The sequence below is a fragment of the Chiloscyllium plagiosum genome, unplaced genomic scaffold (genome assembly GCF_037043375.1).
Source record: "Chiloscyllium plagiosum isolate Xiang-an unplaced genomic scaffold, Cpla_swu_hap1 HiC_scaffold_18, whole genome shotgun sequence".
NCBI lineage: Eukaryota > Metazoa > Chordata > Chondrichthyes > Orectolobiformes > Hemiscylliidae > Chiloscyllium > Chiloscyllium plagiosum.
In genome coordinates this window covers 30,051,476-30,072,338 of record NW_028270156.1, presented here as the reverse complement: position 1 = coordinate 30,072,338, position 20,863 = coordinate 30,051,476, and the positions used below count along the sequence as shown (strand labels likewise).

The following is a 20,863-nucleotide window of genomic DNA, read 5'->3' as shown; positions in this document are numbered from 1 at the left end:
GTCAGGCAGCATCCAGGGAACAGGAGAATCGACGTTTTGGGCATAAGCCCTTCTTCAGGAAAGGGTCCAAAACTTTCCTGAAGAAGGGCTTATGCCCGAAACGTCGATTCTCCTGTTCCCTGGATGCTGCCTGACCTGCTGCGCTTTTCCAGCAACACATTTTCAGCTCTGATCTCCAGCATCTGCAGACCTCACTTTTTCCCAAAAGGAAATTGTAGACAGGTCAGGGACAGGTGGGAAGGTGGCAGGAAAGCCAACTGAGGCATTTTACCCCTCCCTAGCTTACAAACCCATGATTGTAAAAGTCTGTTCTAAATCTTGGAATCCTGGATCAGGCACGTAGAGTTTTAGCATGCAGATTGATGCCATACTGAGTTTGGGCTCAAGACAGACTGAAGAAGCAGAAGGAAAAGTTGAGAATTGACATAAAAGGTCATACTTCTTGCATTAATGTTAAATATATGGCAATCATGGATATATCAGGCTGTAAGATTTTTGAAACATTGTAGATTTGAGGGCTCTAATGAGTCAGTATGAAAGAGGAACTGAGGCCTGGGGTAGATCAACCACGATTGTATTAAAATGGCAGGGCAGGTATGAGGGGCTGAATGGTCTATTCCAGTTCCTGTTTCTTAAGTCATTATGTTCAACTGCCTGCACCCAGAGACGACATGATATCGTAAGGTTGGCCAGTGCTGAATGTAACATGAACAATTGTTCTGCTTCAGAACAATTACCTTACACAACAACATTTATCTTCAAAAACAAAAACAGAAGTTGCTAGATAAGCTCAGTAGCTCTGGCAGCAGTGAAGAGAAGTCATAGTTACTGTTTCAGATCTAGTGACCCTCCCTCAGAACTTGTGGTAACTAGGAAAATGTCCATAAGACCATAAGACATAGGAGCGGAAGTAAGGCCATTTGGCCCATCGAGTCCACTCCGCCATTCAATCATGGCTGATGAGCATTTCAACTCCACTTACCCGCATTCTCCCCGTAGCCCTTAATTCCTTGTGACATCAAGAATTTATCAATTTCTGCCTTGAAGACATTTAGCGTCCCGGCCTCCACTGCACTCTGTGGCAATGAATCCCACCACTCTCTGGCTGAAGAAATGTCTCCACATTTCTGTTCTGAATTTACCCCCTCTAATTCTAAGGCTGTGTCCACGGGTCCTAGTCTCCTCACCTAACGGAAACAATTTCCTAGCGTCCACCCTCTCCAAGCCATGTATTATCTTGTAAGTTTCTATTAGATCTCCCCTTAATCTTCTAAACTCCAATGAATACAATCCCAGGATCCTCAGCCGTTCCTCATATGTTAGACCTACCATTCCAGGGATCATCCGTGTGAATCTCCGCTGGACATGCTCCAGTGCCAGTATGTCCTTCCTGAGGTGTGGGGACCAAAACTGGACACAGTACTCCAAATGGGGCCAAACCATGTCGGTTTATATGCAGAAGGTAGGGTTGGAAAGGGGATAAGGAGTAAACAATAGGTGGGGAAATGGACAAAAGAGGCAGTTGTTCTGACAATGGAGTAGATAATAATCTGGCTAGGAGGGTGAATAACTGTTAATGGAGACTGGTAGTGGCTAACAATAGGTACTGTGCAATGGCAAACCATGTGATAACAAGGCCTGGCGTGTGGGATAGGGGGTTAGGACATGGGAGAGGTCTTGCCCTAAAATTATTGAACTTGATATTGAGTCCGGAGGGCGTCAGGGTCCCCAAGTGCAAAATGAGGTGCTGTTCTTCCAGCTTGCACTTAGCTTCACTGGAACACAGAAGCAAGCCTGAGACAGAGATGTTGGCCAGGGAACAGGGTGGTGTGTTAAAGTGGCAGGCATCTAGATGTTCAAGGTCTTTCTTTTGTGGGCAGAACAAATGTTCTGCAAAGTAGTCACCAGTCTATGCGTCGTTTCCCCGATGTAGAGAAGCTACATTGTGAGCAGTGAATGCACTAAATGAGATTGTAACATTCTTGATGAAGGGCTTATGCCTGAAACATTGACTCTCCTGCTCCTCAGATGCTGCCTGACCTGCTGTGTTTTTCCAGCACCACATTTTTTGACTCTAGATTGTGATAAGTGCAAGTAAAATGCTGCTTCACCTGAAAGGTCTGTTTGGGCCCTTGGATGCAGAGGAGGGAGGAGGTAAATGGGCAGGTATTACACCTTCAGCAGCTGTAGTGAAGGAAGGCTGGACCAGGGTGTCCTAGAGAGAACAGTCCCTGTGGAAGGCGGACAAAGGAGAGGAGTGGAAAGTGTACCTGGTGGTGGCATCTCGCTGGACATAGTGGAAATGGCAGCTAACAGTCTTCTGGAAGTGGATGCTGGTAGATTGATAGGTAAGAACAAGGGAGACCTATTGCTGTTGCAGGAGGGAAGAGAGGCGCGAGGGCGAAAGTGGGAGAGATAAATCAGAATGGGTTTAGGGCCCTGTCGACACCAGTGTTGGGGAATCCTTGGCTGAGGAAGAAGGTGGACATTTCTAGAAGTTGGCCTCATCGGAACATTTGCAAACGAGAAGGAGGAACTGGGAGAATGGAATGGATTCTTTGCAGGAAACAAGATGCAAGAATGTATAGTCCAGATGGCTGTGGGAATTGGTGGGTTTATGGTGGATATTAATGACCAGTCTATCCTCAGAAATGGAAACAGAGATGTTGAAGAAGGGAAGTGAGGGGTCAGAGATAGACCAGGTGAAAGCGAGGATGGGCGGAAATTGGAAGCAAAATCCATTTTAACTTTGCCAATTCCGGATGAGAGAGGGAAGCAGTACTGATCATATCATCCATATATTGGAGAAAGAGTTGTGTGTGGGGGCTGGGATAGGACTGGGACAAGGAATGTACCACTTACCCCACAAAGAGTCAGGCATAACGGGGCTCATGTGGTTACCCATGACAACCCCATGACCTGAAGAAAATGAGATGAGTTAAAAAAGATGTTGAGGGATCGGCCAAGCAGTGGAGGGTGGTGGTGGGTGGGGATGGTTCAGGCCTTTGCTCTCAGAAGAAACGGTGAGCCCTGAGACCATCCTGGTGGGGGTTGAACGTGTAGAGATATTGCACGCACTTGGTAAAGAGGAGGCGGCTGGAGCCTGCAAATTAGAAATCCTGAAACTGGCGTAAAGCGTTAGAGGAATCATGGATGCACGTGGGCAGGGGTTGGACTGGGGAGAAAAGACTGAGTCAAGGTAGGAAGAGAGAAGTTGAGTGGGGCAGATGCAGGCTGAAATAATGGGTCTGCTCAAGCAGTCCTGTTTGTGGAGTTTCAGAAGCGAGCTGTCGGGGGTTGGGGGTCAACAGCTTGGAGACAGTTGCAGGGAATGAGGTCAGTGACCATAGTTGATACAATGGCCTGATGTGCCATGGTGGGGTTGTGGTCCAGGGGAGATGAGAGGAAGTATCTGAGAGGTAGAGGTATGTAGACATCAGTACGCCAGACTACAACAGCATTCCTTACCCACTCCTTTGTCTATTCTTCTCTCTCTTTGGTCTCTATGCCTACCCATCGTTCACTCATTATCCCCTCCTGACATCCTATCTTCTGCACATTAACTGACATTTTCTTTACTAACATCGGTTCAGAGGAAGTGTCATCGGTCCGAAATATTAACTCTGATTTCTCTGCACAGATGCTGCCAGACTTGCTGAGCTTTTCCAGCGGCTTCTATTTTTGTTTTGGATTTACAGCATCGGCATTTCATTTCATTTTTATTTAACACTTTCCTTCAATTTTGTTTTATTGTTAATCTAACGATTGTTGATCCTACATTATAAGAGCAATTACATTTCAAATATATTGACGAAAAAAGACACATTTTGTCAAAGCTTTTTATCTTGCACTTATCACGGCAATTCACAAGAAAAATCAATGTAAAAGGAATTGTCCCGCAGAGTGACAAAAAAAAACTTCTACAAAACCGATCCTTTTCAGCAGTGACTCAAACTCTGTGTTTACAAACGACTACTTCACATGTCATTTATTAGCTGCAAAGTGTTTTGGGATTTCCTGAGATTGAGGAAGGTGTTACACAAATGCAAGATTTCATTTCTTTCTCAATTGAAATGGTTGTTAAGCTTAAGCGGAATGGCCAATTTTAGTAAATCACGCTCTGCAATTAGTAAGCCTGGTCCTCATTAGAAAAAAAGGCTTAGAATAGAGAAACCAAGAAGATTTGTGAAACAAATATAAAAAAAATCATTCAGACCACTTGTGTACGATTTCCTGGTACCGTGTCTAAATCAGCGCATCTCCCTTTAAGCAGGGCGTGAAAGATTTGGAGAGAATGCAAGTGATGTTTACTAGACTGGCTTCAAAGGTTGACAGCTACATGGACAGGGTTGGAGAAGGTCTTTAGTGCAGGGAAAGGTACGAGGAGATTTGATGGAATTGTTTAAGATCATGAAGGGATTTGGTATGGAAGTTAAGGAGAAACGGTTTCCAATGGCAGAAACATTGATATCCACAAAATCCTGGATTTAATGGAAATGGCAAAGAAAACAGACATGACAACTTCTTACAAAATGGATGGTGAAGATTTTGAATACATTGCCTGATAAAATGGTGGGAAGCAAATCAATAGAAGCTAATACTTAAATGGAAAATGTGCTTGGATAGGGGGAAAGAATGAGACACTGAGCAATCTAAATGACCACTTTCTGCATGTACTAGGTGGTGTCTCTAACTATGATGCTTTTTTCCATAGTCTGTTAAGATAATCAGATAGAGGAGAAAGGAGCCAAGTCGTATACTCTAATTCTGCAATGGTAGAAATTACAGCACAGAAAGAGGCCAAGTATCTTCCACTGGCTCTTTGAAAAAGATGATGTTTGTACCATTCACTATCCTGCAGGTTAGCCCTGCAGGTTAAGCAGACAGGTCAGCTCAGCATCTCATCTGGAATACATGATCTCCAATAGTACAACATTTCCTTACGTACTCCGCTCGAGTATTAGTGCTGGATTACATGCTCAAGACTCTGAAACCCATGGTCTCTGGCTCAGAGGTGAGACAGTACTAGCAACTGAGTCATGACTGATTTTGCACATCATTAACCTTTCCTACATGTCTACAATTAAATTGGCTCTAAAGTGCTCAAGACATTGAGGTCATGAAGGGCGCTCTGGGAATGCAGGTCCTCTCTTGCATTATCTCTGGACCTTGCAAAATATTTACATGATCTCATCTTCTCTGTAACCTTTTTAAGAGGTTGATGGGCTGGCAGTATACCTCCAGTACATTTTTCTCTTGCACATACCGCATTCCTCATTGACGATGCATTTTTCTGTCTCTTCAGTGGGAAGCGTGCAGAGGGAGCCATCCTCAGGGTATTGCTTGATATATCTTTCCCGTGATCTCATTCCCATTCCACAGGAGAGGCTACAAGGGGACCAGCTGATCCACTCTGACATCATGCAAGTTGACGCATCTGGAAAATGTAAGTAGTGTGTTACTGAATTGATCAAGAACATTATGGATGTACGACAATGGTGTGCAGGAAAAGACTCGTCGGTTTATCAAGCCTGCCCCAAGCAGATGAAGGGGCAAAAGTGAGGACTGCAGATGCTGGAAACCAGAGTTTAGATCAGAGTGGTGCTGGAAAAGCACAGCAGATCAGGCAGCATCCGAGGAGCAGAAAATCGACGTTTCGGGCAAAAGTCCTTCATCAGGAATGGAGGATTCCTGATGAAGGGCTTTTGCCCGAAACGTCGATTTTCCTGCTCCTCGGATGCTGCCTGATCTGCTGTGCTTTTCCAGCACCACTCTGATCAAAACCCAAGCAGATGATGGCCACAACAGTAAAGTGGGAGAAATGTTGTGTGTTGTATAACTATGGTGAATTGTCTCTTTAAGAGTCTGATCACATGATGTAATGAAAATGTCATCAGCCATTTTGGGTGGGAAACAGCTTAATCCAACCTTGTTGCCCATAGAGTAAATACCTTCCAGCTCAAAACATTTCCTTCTATATAGAGTACTCATTACTCACATAATTCCTTCAGAATGAAGCATATTTCAAGCTTCTTTTGCACTATATGCCCATCCCCTGGGATAAGTTTTTTTTTGCTGACTATACCTGGTTCGGTGCAGTGAAGGCATATTCTGATTTCTCCTCTCTTCTTATTGCAGTACAGCTGAGATCCACAGTGAGCACCACACGATTCTGTATGTTTTTTGTTTTAGACAAATCAGTGATTGGCTTGGTGGACCTTGAAACAATTTCCATCCTCGTCACCAGTTTTCTCCTTGTATTAAATTCCAAGAAAGACCAGGGGATCGAAGTGTTAAACAATGGGAGTTTTATTAGGGTGATCTTGACTTGATAGGCAGCAAGATTCAAGTATGCTGTTTCCCGCCCAAAATGGCCACAGACATCAGCGTTAAATCATGTGATTGTATTCTTAAAGTGACAGTCCACCATACGCATGCAAACACACAACAATGTTATTTACCATTTTTCACCCATCCACAATCCTGTAATCATCTAGCCAATGTAACTCAGGCCACAGAAAAGCCCAATAAAGCAAATAAAAACCTGTGGTAAAATTCATCTCTAAAATCCACAGTGCTTGAAGCATGTTGACAATGAGTATGTTAAGTTATTTGCCTTATTTGTGATACAATGCCTGCTCCAGTCATGAACCGGTCGAGCTCCCATAGCATCCATTACAACACCCCAAGCAAAACATTCCATAAGGCCATAAGATACAGGAGCAGAAATTAGGCCATTCAGCCCATTGACTCTGCTCCACCATTCAATCACAGCTGATGAGTTTCCCAACCCCATTCTCCCACTTTCTCCCCGTAATCCTTGATCCCCTTTACAATCAAGAACATATCTATCTCTGTCTTGAATATACTCAATGACCAGGCCTCCACAGCCTTTTGTGGCAGTGAATTCCATAGATTCTCCACTCTCTGGCTAAAGAAATGTTCTTATCTCTGTTCTAAAAGGATTTCCCTTTACTCTAAGGCTATGCCCTCGGGTCCTAGTCTCTCCTACCAATGGAAACATCTTCCCAACATCCACTCTGTCCAGATCATTCAGTATTCTGAAAGATTCAATTGGATCCCCCCTCATCTTTCTAAACTCTATCAAGTACAGACCCAGAGTCCTCAAATGTTCCTCATCTGTTAAGCTGTTTATGCCTGGGACCATTCTCCTGAACCTCCTCTGAACGGGCTCCAGGGCCAGTACATCCTTCCTGAGATATGGGCCCAAAACTGTGCACAATACTCCAAATGTAGCCTGACCAGTGCCTTATAGAGTCTCAGAAGTACATCCCTGCTTTTATATTCAAGTCCTCTTGAAATAAATACCATCATTGCATGTGCCTTCCTAACTACTGACTCAGCCTGCAAGTTTATCTTAACAGGATCCTGGATGAGAACTCCCAAATCTCTTTGCACTTCAGATTTTTTGAATGTTCTCCCCTTTAAGAAAATAGTCCATGCATCTATTCTTCCAACCAAGGTGCATGACCTCACATTTCCCACATTGTACTCCATCTGCCACTTCTTAGCCCAGTCTCCTAACCTGCCCAAATCCTTCTGCAGGTTCCCTACCTCCTCAATGCTTCATGTCCCTCTACGTATCTTTGTATCATCTGCAAACTTAATCAGAATGCCCTCAGTTCTTTTATCCCCACTCTCTGCTTTCTGCCAGATAACCAAGTTTTTACCCATGCTAGCACCTTGCCTCTGACACCATGGGCCTTAACTTACTCAGTAACCTCCTGTGTGGCACCTTGTCAAAGGCCTTCTTGAAGTTCAGGTAGATAACATCCATAGACTCTCCATGGTCTAATCCGTTCATTATTTCCTCAAAGAATTCTAGCAGATTTGTCAGTCATGACATCCGTTTGATGAAACCATGCTGACTCTGCCCTATTTTACCATACATCCAAGTGTTCAGAAATCTCGTCCATTATGATGGATTCCAGGATCTTATCCATGATTGAGATTAGGCTAATTGGTCTGTAATTTTTCATCTTCTGCCTTACTCCCTTGTTACATTAGCGATTTTCCAGTCCACTGGGACCCTCCCTGATTCTAGTGACTCTTCAAAGATTACCACTAATACCTCCACTATCTCTTCATCTCCCTTTGGAACTCTGGGTATAGTCCATCTGGTCCAGGTGATTTATCCACCCTCAGGCCATTCAGTTTTTCTAGCACCTTCTCCTTGTGATAGCCACCATACTCAGCTCTGCCCCCTCAATCTCTTGAATCTTTGGGAAATTACTCATGTCTTCCATTGTGAAGACTGATGCAAAGTAATTATTCAGTTCCTCAGCCATTTCTTTGCTCCCCACTACTATCCCTCCTGTGACATTTTCCAGTGGCCCGATGTCCACTTTTGCCTCTCTTTTTCCCTTATAACTAAAGAAACTCTTACAGTCTTCCTTGACATTACTGGCTAGCTTACCCTCATATTTAATCTTCTTTCTCCTTCTTTCTTTTTTGTTGCCCTTCGTTGGTCTTTGTAAGCTTCCCAATCCTCTGGTTTCCCACTGTTCTTTACTACTTTATATGCTTTTTGTTTTGCTTTCATGCTATCCCTGGCTTCCCTAGTCAGCCATGGTTGCTTCATCCTCCCTGTACCAAGCTGCTTTTTCCTCGGGATGAATCTCTGTTGTGTCTCCTGAATTACTCCCAGAAACCCCTGCCATTGCTGTTCCACTGTCTTTCTTGCTAGCCTCCTCTCCCAGTCAATTCTACCTAATTCCTCCCTCATGCCTCTGTAATTGCCTTTATTCAGGCAAAATACCATTACCTCTGATTTTACCTTCTTCCTCTCAAATTACAGAGTAAATTTAATCATGTTATGATCACTGCTTCCTCAGAGTTCCTTCACCTTAAGCTCCCTTATCACGTCTGCCTCAACGTACAACACTAAATCCAGTATTACCTGTTCCTTAGTGGGCTCCATTACATGCTGCTCCAAAAAGCCATCTCATAGACAATCCATAAATTCCTTTTCTTCTGAACCACTACCAACCTGATTTTCCCAATCCACCTGTATATTGAAATTCCCCATGATCACTGTAACTTTGCCTTTCCTACACATTTTTTCTATCTCCTGGTGTATCTTGCATCCCAGCTCCTGATTTCTATTTGAAGGCCTACACATGACTCCAACTATGGTTTTTATTTACCTATGCAGTTCCTCAATTCTACTCACAGAGATTCTACACCATCTGACCTTACTATGTTTCTTACTATTGATTTCATTTAATTTCTTATTAACAGGGCAATCCTACCCCCTCTGTCCCCCCACCTATCTTTTTGATAGGATGTATATCCTTGAATATTCAGCTCCCAATCCTCATTCTCTTACAGCCACATCTCCGTGATGCCCACCACATCATACCTGCCAATTTCGATCTGTGCCACAAGCTCATTTACCTTATTCCTTATACTGTGTGCATTCAGATATAACACCTTGAGTCCTGTATTAACTGTCCCTCTTCTCATTGTCATTTGTTTGTTCGGTGTGCTTGAAGTTTGAATGCTATTTGTTTCCATACACTCTGTCCTATTCGTGCCTGTGCTGGAAATTTTAATAACCTCTCCTGAGTTCTGCATTCTTACCTCCTCTTTTAACTCGGGTTTTCTAATTTCTCCGATAACTGAACCCTCCCCCAACATTTAGTTTAAAGCCCTGTCTACAGCCCTATATATGCAATTCACTAAGACACTGGACCAGCACGGTTCAGATGAAGACCGTCCCATCGGAACAGGCCGCTTCTTCTCCAGTGTCAATGTCGTATGGATTCAAACCCATTTCTCCCACACCAATCTTTGGGCCACACACTTGCCTGTTTAATCTTATTGACCTGCTTAATTCCATTCTTCAGTTACAACTCACATCCCTTTGTCCTTTCCAAACTGCCAATCTGAAATAGTCTGTGAATAGGGATGCTATCTAGTGTATTAGAGAATGAAAGTGAAGCAGTACTTTTATACTGCAACATCACATGTCAGTCTGTCAAGTAACTGTCTCAAAGACATGGTCTGTCTGACTGGAATCTGTGCCATAACAAAACAGCAAACCCCTTTTACTTTAAAGAATGTGGAGCCTTTTTTTTTGATAATATGCACAAGGATGTCCGTAGTTACATTGTCTCTAAATATTCAGAAAACTCCTTCATGATTAGACAATAGGACCAGATAGAGTCTTCATAACTCAACAGTGTAGCTTCCCTCTGCAGTGTGCTATTTGTCATTATAAATGCATGTGTATTACTTGTTATTGACGTATGGTTGTAAGCTGGCTTGATTTCTTCAATACCTGTGTGAAGCATGGTTGGTGATGTGCAGTTTTATTTCTTCACAGGACTTGGCCATTGCTCATTACAACATTTTATGTCCTCGACCGGGTACAGTGACATAATGTCAATCTGTGAACTTAGGTGCTCATAGGAAAATCTCAAACACTTGTATTTGGCATAACTATCCACATTCTCATTGATCATGCTCTTACATTATTTTCTCCCTTTTTTCAACTATTACATCAGACACGTGTGGTTGAGAGGTGAGAGTATGGGAGGGAAGAACAAATGTGAATCTCTCTTCTTTAGGTTGCCTATGTTTCTGTACTTTAGAATAATTTTAAGGTCCGCTTAGATAATGGGAAATCTTACATGATCACATACATCAAGAACTAGCCCAGAGAGTCAAATCCAGGTGCTGTCTTTGGAGTGAAAATGCTAATACAGGCAGATAAAAAAGCAGCAATGCAATGGATAGGCATGGAGTAGGCTGAATGCCAGTGCAAAATGGAAGGATCTTCAATGATGGAGCAGGGACAAAAACAATCCTTGAATGAAAGGACAAACTTACTTCATACATCCATTTTGTACTTATCATAGAGACATAGAGAACAGAAGCAGATCTTTTGGCCCAAGTCATCCATGCCGACTAAGTCTCCCAATCTAAACCAGTCCCACTTGCCTACGTCTGGCCCATATCCCTCTAAACCTTTCTTATTCATGTATCTGACCAAATGTCTTTTCATTGTTATAACTGTACCTGCATCTACCACTTCCTCTGGCAATTTATTCCACATACGAACTATCTTCTATGTGAAAAAATTGTTCCTCAGGTCTCTTTGCAATCTTTTCCCTCTCACCATAAAATATGCCCACTAGTTTTGAACTGCCCCACTCTGGGGAAAATACCTTTGCTCTTTACCTTATCTATACTCCTCATGATTTTATAAACTTCTATAAGGTTAATCTCCTATGCTCCAGTGCAAGAAGTCCCAGCCGATCTAGCTTCTCCTTATAACTCAAATGCTGCAGTCCCGGCAATATTTTTGTAACTCTTTACAAAACCTCTCCAGTTTAAGAACATCCTTCCTATAGCAGGATGACCAGAACTGTACACACAGTACTCCAGAAGTGGCCTCACCAATGTCCTGTACAACCTCAACATGACATCCCAACTCCACGCAAACCACTTTACACTTGGTAGAAAGGTTAACTTGCAAGCATTTTTGCAAACAACAAGTTTCATCATCATTGATGAAATAAAAAAGCATTTCATTTATTTCATAGTTGAGGGCCAAATCTTAACTAGGAATACTTTGAGATTCACTGTACTTCCCATACAGCTGCAGGATCTTTTGCATCTAACTAAACTGGCAGCCAAGGTCTCAGTTTTGTATGTGATTTGAATGAAGGGACCTCCAACAATGCAGTGCTCCCATGTTGAAGTGTTAGCCTAGAGTGGGCCTCTATCCTGTCTTCATTTGATTCAGAATGTTACAGCATCTCTAGTACATGATGTCATCGCAACTGGAGATCAAGTCAGTGAGAGATGGAGGAGCTAACAGAATTTTATTCAAACCCTGTCATGGTACAAGCTTCAGTTAAATGATATTTCCCAATCAAATACTGAAGAAATTTGTATTCTGAAAGAAAAGCAGAGAATCAGATTTCCTCATGCAGTTCCTGCTGTGGTGGAAATCTCTGCAATCAAGTATTAATTTTAACCCAAGCATTCACTCTGAGCTGTAAGTCACACACAACTTTTGCATTGTTACAAGAAGAAGAAAACATAGGAACAGCTAATTAAATTCATTTTTCATTTGAGGCAACAGTACTGACAGCCAAAGAGACCAGAGTGTGTAGCTCACGTCCTTAAAGGCATGAATTTCATCACTTGTGTCTACACCAAGCTTCTGTGCCCGAGAGGGTAGCTTTCGAGAGTTTTATCTTGCACACATCCTCATGGCTGTGTCTCTCCCTTCTTCAGGCCTATAAGTCTGTATGCACCTTCCAGTCCTCCATGTGTAGAGTCTGTCTACATTTTACCATTGATGACCATCTAAATTATCTTGCAATCCTGGAACCATCACATTTCTCTGGGCCCCCGATCCCCCATTCCCATGACCAAGCAACAAACACATCATCTGGAATTCACTGTTAACAGATATCTCCACAAGACCTACATCTTATAACAAATCTCTTTTACAATACTTTTTAATATGCTTTCTCAATACCTCCATAAACTGTATTTACCATATTTCCTTTAATGATCGAATACATTGCTCCTTCAACAGCAAATATTTTGTTAATTTTCCAAACTAATGATGGTGAAATATTAATTCTGGCTTCTCTCTCTACAGGTGCTGCTCAGACCTGCTGAATTTTCTGTACGTAGTTCAGGTTTCCAGTGTTCACAGTCTCTTTGCTTTTACATTGGGTTCACTTGATCAGATGTGATTTGTTTGTGGAAAACATGGCTTGGAGAGGGTGGACGCTAGGAAATTGTTTCCGTTAGGCGAGGAGACTAGGACCCGTGGACACAGCCTTAGAATTAGAGGGGGTAAATTCAGAACAGAAATGCGGAGACATTTCTTCAGCCAGAGAGTGGTGGGCCTATGGAATTCATTGCCACAGAGTGCAGTGGAGGCTGGGACGCTAAATGTCTTCAAGGCAGAAATTGATAAATTCTTGATGTCACAAGGAATTAAGGGCTACGGGGAGAATACGGGTAAGTGGAGTTGAAATGCCCATCAGCCATGATTGAATGGCGGAATAGACTCGATGGGCTGAATGGCCTTATTTCCGCTCCTATGTCTTATGGTCTTATAGTCTTATAATGCTTGATTTTAAAACAAAGCACATGATAAAAGTGAGAATTTTAACTTCCAGGAAGCACAGCAATGAGGAAAGAAATCCAGAAATTATGCTACATCACACTGATAAAGTGAAAGAACAATGAATATCATTTGGGAATGGAATGAAAACAAAATAAATTTAGTAAGTAATATCTTTATCAAAGATTCAAATGAGATAAGTGCAATAAGGAGGCTATATGAGGTAAATAATATATAAAAATCAATAACAACAATTTGTGTTTATATAGCACCTTTAATGTAAAATATTCCAAGGTGTTTCACAAGATCATTACATATGAACATGTGAGTTGCGAGGAGTAGGCCATTCAGCCCCACGCTTACTCCATCATTCAGCATGGTCATGGCTGAACTGATTGGAACCTCAAATCCACATTCACTTCTAACCTGATAACATTTCACGTTCTTCATTAACAAAAATCTATCTACCTCTGCCTTAAAAGTATTCAAGAACTCTGCTTCTATCTGCTTTTCTGGGAGAGAGTTCTAAAGACCCATGACATCCTTAGAGAAAAAAACCTCACTTAACCTTTGTTTTAAATGGGTGAGCCTAATTTTTAAACAGTGACTACTTGTTCTAGATTCTCCCATGAGAAATAACATCCTCTCCACATCTACCCTGTTAACACCAGTTATGATCTTCTATGAAGACAACCTCAATCATGATTGTGGGTTCACGTTGCACTACATGTCACCCTACCACACTGCTCTGTATCTGTAAAATCTTCCTTATGTCCTGTTTTGATATCATCACCTTGATAAATTGTTATGATTGCTCTACCTTAATTAGTTTGTATGGTTTTGGAACACTAATTATTTGGTTAGACCCTTGGCACAGACTGTTATAACTGTCACGTTATTCCAGTCATTTGGTTTGTCTCCAGCACCACCTTATTTTAAATTTTTTGTAAGCATCTCTCTGCCTCAGTTCATTAGATTATAGGTCATCCTTTCACTTGTTATTCAGCTGTTGACACTTTATTCACACCATCTGACACTTTTGATCACCTGCAGAGACTTATTAATCAATACTTCACTCACTCCACCTTTTGATCTCTGTCGATAAATTGTGTCTGTGTTCTTCTCTCTCATTTCACCTGATGAAGGGGCTATGCTCCAAAAGCTTGCGATTTCAAATGAACCTGTTGGACCTGGTGTCATGTGATTTCTAACTTTGCCCACTCCAGCCTAACACTGGCCCCTCCACCTCATGAATCAATCAAGTCACACCTTATTCTTCGAAGTTCCAACAGGCACAAACTTAACCTGTCCAATCTCTCCTCATAAGAAAAGTCCCTCATCCCGGGTATTATCTTCTCTGAACTGCACCCAATGTATTTGCATCCTTTCTTAAATAAAGTGACCAATGCTGTGCTCTGTAATCCAGTTGATGTATCACAAGTACCTGTACCAATGAGGCATAGCCTGATTGCTTTCGTATTGAATTGCCTTAATTGTAAATGATAGTATTCCAATAGCTCTCCTAATTGTGAATTTCTTCTTGTACCTGACACAAGTTTTTTGAAAATCATGTAAGAGGACACACAGATCTATTTAAACATATAAAAATAGAAATTTCTGATGCTGCCTGACTTGATGAGTATTTTCTACATTTTCTGTTTCTATTTCAGATTTCCAGCATCTGCAGAATTTGGGCTGTTGTGAGTTGCCTTTAAACAAAATTTGACCCCAAGCCCCAGATGAAGCTATTAAGACAGGTTGGCAAAAGCTTACTAATAACTATCCATTTCTTGCAAACATCCTAAAAGAGAAGAGAATGGTAGAGAGGATTAGGTTAGGGAGGGAATTTCATGAGTGGATATTAAAGATTGGACTTCAAAAGCCTTTCTTTATGAAGATAGTCTTGTGTGCCTATCAGTGGAGCCAAGAGGAAAACAGGAGGTACACCACTCATGACAGAATACCCAATTTGTTTTATTTATTCATTGTGCTTGGATATTGTTGGAAATTTCAACAATATTGTATATCAGTAATTTCTGATGGGGTTGTGATGGTGAACCACCTTCCTGAACCATTGCATTCCACATGGTATGAATACACTCACAGTGCAACTATATTGCGGCATTTGCAAAATTTTGATCCAATGATAATGAAGGAGCTGGGTGTTAGTTCCAAGTAAGGATGGTACGTGGCTTGCAGGGGAATTTGAGGTGGGGATATTTCTAGGTACTTGCTACACTTGTTCTTCTCGGCAGTTTCTTTATGAGTAAGTGCATTGTCTATATTTTTGTGGTTGACTGAGAATATCCCAAATGACAATATTTGACAGGATTGAATCTGCACTCCGTTTTAGGGATAGGATGTAGTTGGTAAGTTTTCACTTGCAATACCAGCTTTGCAGCTCTATTGGAACAGTTTGGCCAGAGACACAACTACTCCTGGAAAACAAGCTTTCAGCATTACAGCTGAGATTTTGTTACTATACTCTACACTTCATCACTTTCCATCATTCGGCTGACAGGTTTAGCCAATGAACAGCAGTTCACAAGATCTATTCAGGTCAATTACACTGGGAAACAGGTTAAATAATTTGCAGAACTGCGAATATTTCCCCATGGACAGCAAACAGCTGCTGCTTTGACACATAAGTAAAATGAAGTCATTCAAAAAGTTAATTTTAGAAGTAGTACACCATCTGTTTTTCAGGACGTAATATGATCACTTTACCTAGAAGGTTATTGGTTCAAGTTCCACTTGAGAGACGTAACACTCCTGGTGCCGTACTGAGGGATTGCTGCACTATTGGAGTTGCCATTTTTTAAAATAGAATATTAAAAAAAACAAAGGTTCGGCCAAATGGTTTTTAAGAACCGATTGAAGTGGTGTCTGTTTATTTTAAGATATTTGTGTGCTTCTAAGTGAATAATGTTTTTGATTACCTGTTGAAATTTTGTTTATTTTGGCAGATTTATGTTGTTCCCTGAGGATAATAATTTTCACATGCACAATGCAGTAATGTTTATTTTCTGGAACATCTCAAAGTCTTTCAAACATTTTCTAGGCTTTGTGAGTTCTGTCAATGAAGTCGATGCTGAGTGGATTAAGGTAGATCAGGGAGCAGAGAAGTGAAGTTATAAGGGGTGACAGAATTCCGGGGGAAGTGGGTCAAGGATGCTGAGGGGGCTTAGTTTTTAAAGGGAGTTGGAGCAAGGGAAAGGGAAGAAGATACTGGGAGATGGGGTAAGCTTGATCAAACTGTTATGAAGGACGATGAGAGTGAAAGGGTATGAAGAGGTTGAAAGGGGCTGAGGAAGTGAAAGGCTTTCCTCTCATCTACAGAACTAGTTTGATGATTCTGTGGATGGAGGTGGGATAGTGACATTCAGACTTTTGGATTCTGTCTCCATGTGGGTGTTCATTCTAATCAGTAGCAACACGATGGAAATGATAAATTCTACAATGAGAAAACATTTTACACATGAATGATGACCTTTCTGTATCCTTACTGCTTAGTATTAACTAATGTTGTGTAGTAGACTATCATGGTTTGAAAACCAAGAATTTTTCCAGAGAATCAGAAATAAATTTTCTTACTGTTTTGGTCAACATTCATCATTCAACCCTCAAGAGATCTTCCCAGGGCACTGGTAAAATTCATCTAACAATGTGCACTGCCAAAACAACCTCCTTTTTAAAATGCTGTGTTTTGTTTCTCTTAGATATGAGTGCTCACTGCTAAGTGCACAAAATTACTCCCCCACCTCCAAAATCTCTTTCTTGATCTTTCCATGTTTTAGAAGCTGAGCTATTGTTGGAAAGTATTTTACTATTGCAAGTCCACTATCAAAGGAAACAGCTGCTCCCAAATGTAAAGGAGGACTGATACATAAATTGTCTGCTTTAAATGATTCAGAATAGAAATTTCAAGCATACTTCTGCAGACTTATTTGCTGTACTAGCTTATTGTGAAGTCTAGTCATTCAACCATAGTAGCAAAGAGCTGAAAACCTGAACGATATCATCTCCAACCCATCTACTGAGTAGATGGGATCTTCTCTGCGTGGCATTACACAATTACCAATTTAGAGAGAAAGGAAAATGAATGAATAATGTTCTCCGGAGACAAATTGGCCTTGAGATTCTAAAATTGATTAAGAGTACAGAATCAGAAAAATTCCATTTTGCTTTTGGATCATAGGATCACAAATAGGCCATTCAGTCCCCTGAGTTTGCTCTGCCACTGAATATGATCATGGTTGATTGAACAATTTGATGCCTTGTTCCCACCCCATCCCCATAACCCTGTATACCACTGGTAATCAGAGGTCCTTCAATCTCTCCTTGAAACATACTCAAAAACTGAGCTTCCATAGCACCTTAGGATAGAGAATTCCAAAGATTCACAACCCACTGAGATTTTCTTTTCACTCATCTTAGTCCTATATAACATCTGTCTTATTTTATTCTAGACTCCCTAACCAATGGAAACATTGTGCCCCTTCAATTATTTTCTGAGCTTTAATGGGATCACCTCTCATTCTTTGAATTTTCAGCAAATGCAAGCCTAATTTCCCCAAGCCATCTTCAAAGGACAGGCCGGTCATCCTGGGATGAAGTCTGGTGACGTTTCCTTGCATTCACTTTATGGTAATAACATCTTTCCTGAGATATGGAGATCAAAACTGCACAACCTCTCCATGTAAAGTCTAAATAAACTTCTATATGATTGAAGCAAAGCTTCACTATTCAGTTTGTAGTAATGACTGACATTCCATTAGCCTTCCTAATGGCTTACTACATCCCATGTTAGCCTTCAGTCACTTTGGAATGCAGGTTCATAGCTCCTTGAAAGTGGAGTCGGACATAGATAGGATAGTGAAGAAGGCGTTTGGTATGCTTTCCTTTATTGTTCAGAGTATTGAGTACAGGAGTTGGGAGGTCATATTGCGGTTATACAAGACATTGGTTAGGCCATGTTTGGAATATTGCGTGCAATTCTGATCTCCTTCCTATTGGAAGGATGTTGTGAAACTTGAAAGGGCTCAGAAAAGTTTTACAAGAATGTTACCAGGGTTAGAGGATTTGAGCTATAGGGAGAGGTTGAATAGGCTGGGGCTGTTTTCCCTGGAGTGTCAGAGGCTGAGCAGTGACCTTGTAGAGGTTTATAAAATCATGAGGGGCATGGATAGGATAAACAGATAAAGTCTCTTCCCTGGGGTGGGGGAGTCCAGAACTAGAGGGCATAGGTTTAGGGTGAGAGGGGAAAGATATAAAAGAGACGTAAGGGGCAACGTTTTCACACAGAGGGTGGCACATGTATGGAATGAGCTGCCAGAGGAAGTGGTGGAGGCTAGTTTAGAGGGATATGGGCTGGGTGCTGGCAGGTGGGAGTAGATTGGTTTGGGATCTCTGGTCGGCTTGGATGAGTTGGACTGAAGGGTGTTTTTCCGTGCTGTACATCTCTATGACTCTATGACTTTGCACACTTTCCAACATCTCCAAGGCATTTGGATGGGTATATGAATAGGAAGGGTTTGGAGTGATATAGGCTGAGTGCTGGCAGGTGGGACTAGTTTGGGTTGGGATATCTGGTTGGCATGGAAGGGTTGGACCGAAGGGTCTGTTTCCATGCTTAACATCTCAATGACTCTATTTATCTGTTACAGCAAATCTGTTACTCTGATCAAAGTGGATAACTCCATTTTTTTTTCACATTATTTTCCATCTGCCATGTTCTTGCCCACTCACTACACCTATCTAAATCCTCCTGACACCAGTTTCCAACTTCATCACAATGCACATTCCTGCTTCACTTTGAATCATCTCCAAATTTGTGAATATTACATCTGGTCCCCACATCCAAAACACTGATATATATTATAAACAGCTGGAGCCCCAAGTACTGATCCTTGTGGTACCCCATTAATTACAGTCTGCCAATGTGAAAATGGTTAGCACTGTTGTGTCACAGCACCTGTGAACTGGGCTCCATTCCAGTATTTGGTGACTGTCTGTGTGGAATTTACACATTTACCTAGTGTCTGCTTGGATTTCCTTCTGGTCGTATGGTTGCCTCCCACAGTCCAAAGATGTGCAGTTTAGTTGGATTGTCTGTGCTAAATTGCCCTGTAGTGTCCAGGGTTGTGCAGGCTAGGGATAGGGCGGGGCCTGGGTCTGAATGGAATGCTCTTCAGAGGGTTGGTGCTTACTTAATGAGCTAAATTATTTCCATTTTGTTTTCTGTCCGTTAGCCATCCTTAAGCCATGCTAGAACATTACCTCCTATCCCATATGTTTTAAATTTGCTAACCAACCTCCTGATAAACATCTTCTGAAAATTCAAGTATATGATATCCATCAGTTCCCCTTTGTCAAATTTCTTCATAACATCCTCAAAAACACGAACAAATTCATCAAACACGATTCTCTGTTTGCAAATCCATGCTAACTATGACCAGTCAGCTTACGTTCATTTAACTGCCTGTTTATCATGTCCTTAATAAAATAATCTAGCATTTTTCCTACTGCTAATATAAGGCTGACTGGTCTGTAGTTCCCTGTTTTCTCTCTTACTCCTTTCTTAATTAGTCAAATGATATTTGCTAGCCTCCAATCTACAGGAATCTTTCCAGATTCTATGGAAATTTGGAAGATGATTACCAATGCATCAACTACCTTGATAGTCACCTCCTTCAGCACTCTGGGGTGTCAGCAGTCAGGTCCTTGCTACTTTTCAACTTTCTCCAGTACAACCTTTTCGCAAATACTAATTTCCTTCAACTCGAAATCTCCCTTATCATTTGGGTCCCTAATTGTGGGAGATTTCATTTACATGCATCAATGAAAACAGACACATTGTTTAGTTTCTCCAACGTTGTTCTATTCCCCAGTATAAATTCTCCTGAGTCTGCCTGTAATGGACCCACATTCATCTGGTTCCTTTTTATTTACCCATAGCAGCATTGAACATTTACTTTGCGTACTGGTGCGAGTGATAAGTGGTTTGGAATGGAAGGCCTCCCTACTGTTGGCTTGTATTACTAGCACTGACCATTAGTAAATGCTGAGGGTGCACTGCATTATCAGAGGGTCAGTGCTGAGGGAGAACCGCGCTCTGGGGGGGAGAGCAATGCTGAGGCAGCGCTGTGCTGCCACCTGTTGAGGGGGTGTATGTCTTTTGCAGCCGTATCAAGCATATTTCAGGTGAGACATCAATTTAACGCCCTGTCTGCCTCTCAGGTGGACCTAAAAGATCACATGACATTATTTTGAAGAACTTTGCAATGTCCTGGACCAATATTTATCTTGTGACCAATATCACTAATACAGACTACCTACTCATTGTACCCCTGATGCTTTAGAAGCTTGCTGAGTGCCAAATTTCCTTGTATTTCAAATAGTAATTTATACTTCACAAGTAATTCATGGACTGTAAAAAGGCTTGTTAGACTCATGCAAAAGGAAATGTAAGTTCTTTCTTTCTTTACTGGATGAAATTTGAATTTGTCCTATGTCTTTATTCCCTGAAGATTCCCATAGCACACCCAATAACTTGCAGTCTTCTATTACAGAATCATATTCTCTGGGAACAGGAGTGAGGCTGCACAGATTCAGTCCTATCCAAGCCGCACAATAGTCAAGGAGAATACGTCTCATAAATTTGAGCTGGAATTAAAGAGTGGTTCCAGGGTTGAAAGGAAATTAATGTTTCTCCACTTCCAGACTTGAGTTAAACCTCAACGTGCA

General features: G+C 41.6%; 1 protein-coding gene and 1 long non-coding RNA gene across 2 annotated transcripts in view; one reads left to right on the top strand and one right to left on the bottom strand.

The window, feature by feature from the left end:
* Positions 1 to 20,863, bottom strand: part of LOC122557712 (spondin-1-like) — a 328,953-nt gene that overhangs the window by 14,810 nt on the left and 293,280 nt on the right. Inside the window, exon 12 of the mRNA XM_043705605.2 lies at positions 5,267 to 5,437. Within this exon, the coding sequence (XP_043561540.1) occupies positions 5,267 to 5,437 (171 nt within the window). The remainder of the gene's footprint in view (positions 1 to 5,266; positions 5,438 to 20,863) is intronic.
* On the top strand, positions 12,644 to 20,723 carry LOC148146869 (uncharacterized). Its single transcript, XR_015760132.1, has 4 exons — positions 12,644 to 12,670; positions 13,173 to 13,280; positions 14,788 to 14,874; positions 20,689 to 20,723. It is a non-coding gene; the product is annotated as an uncharacterized LOC148146869 (long non-coding RNA).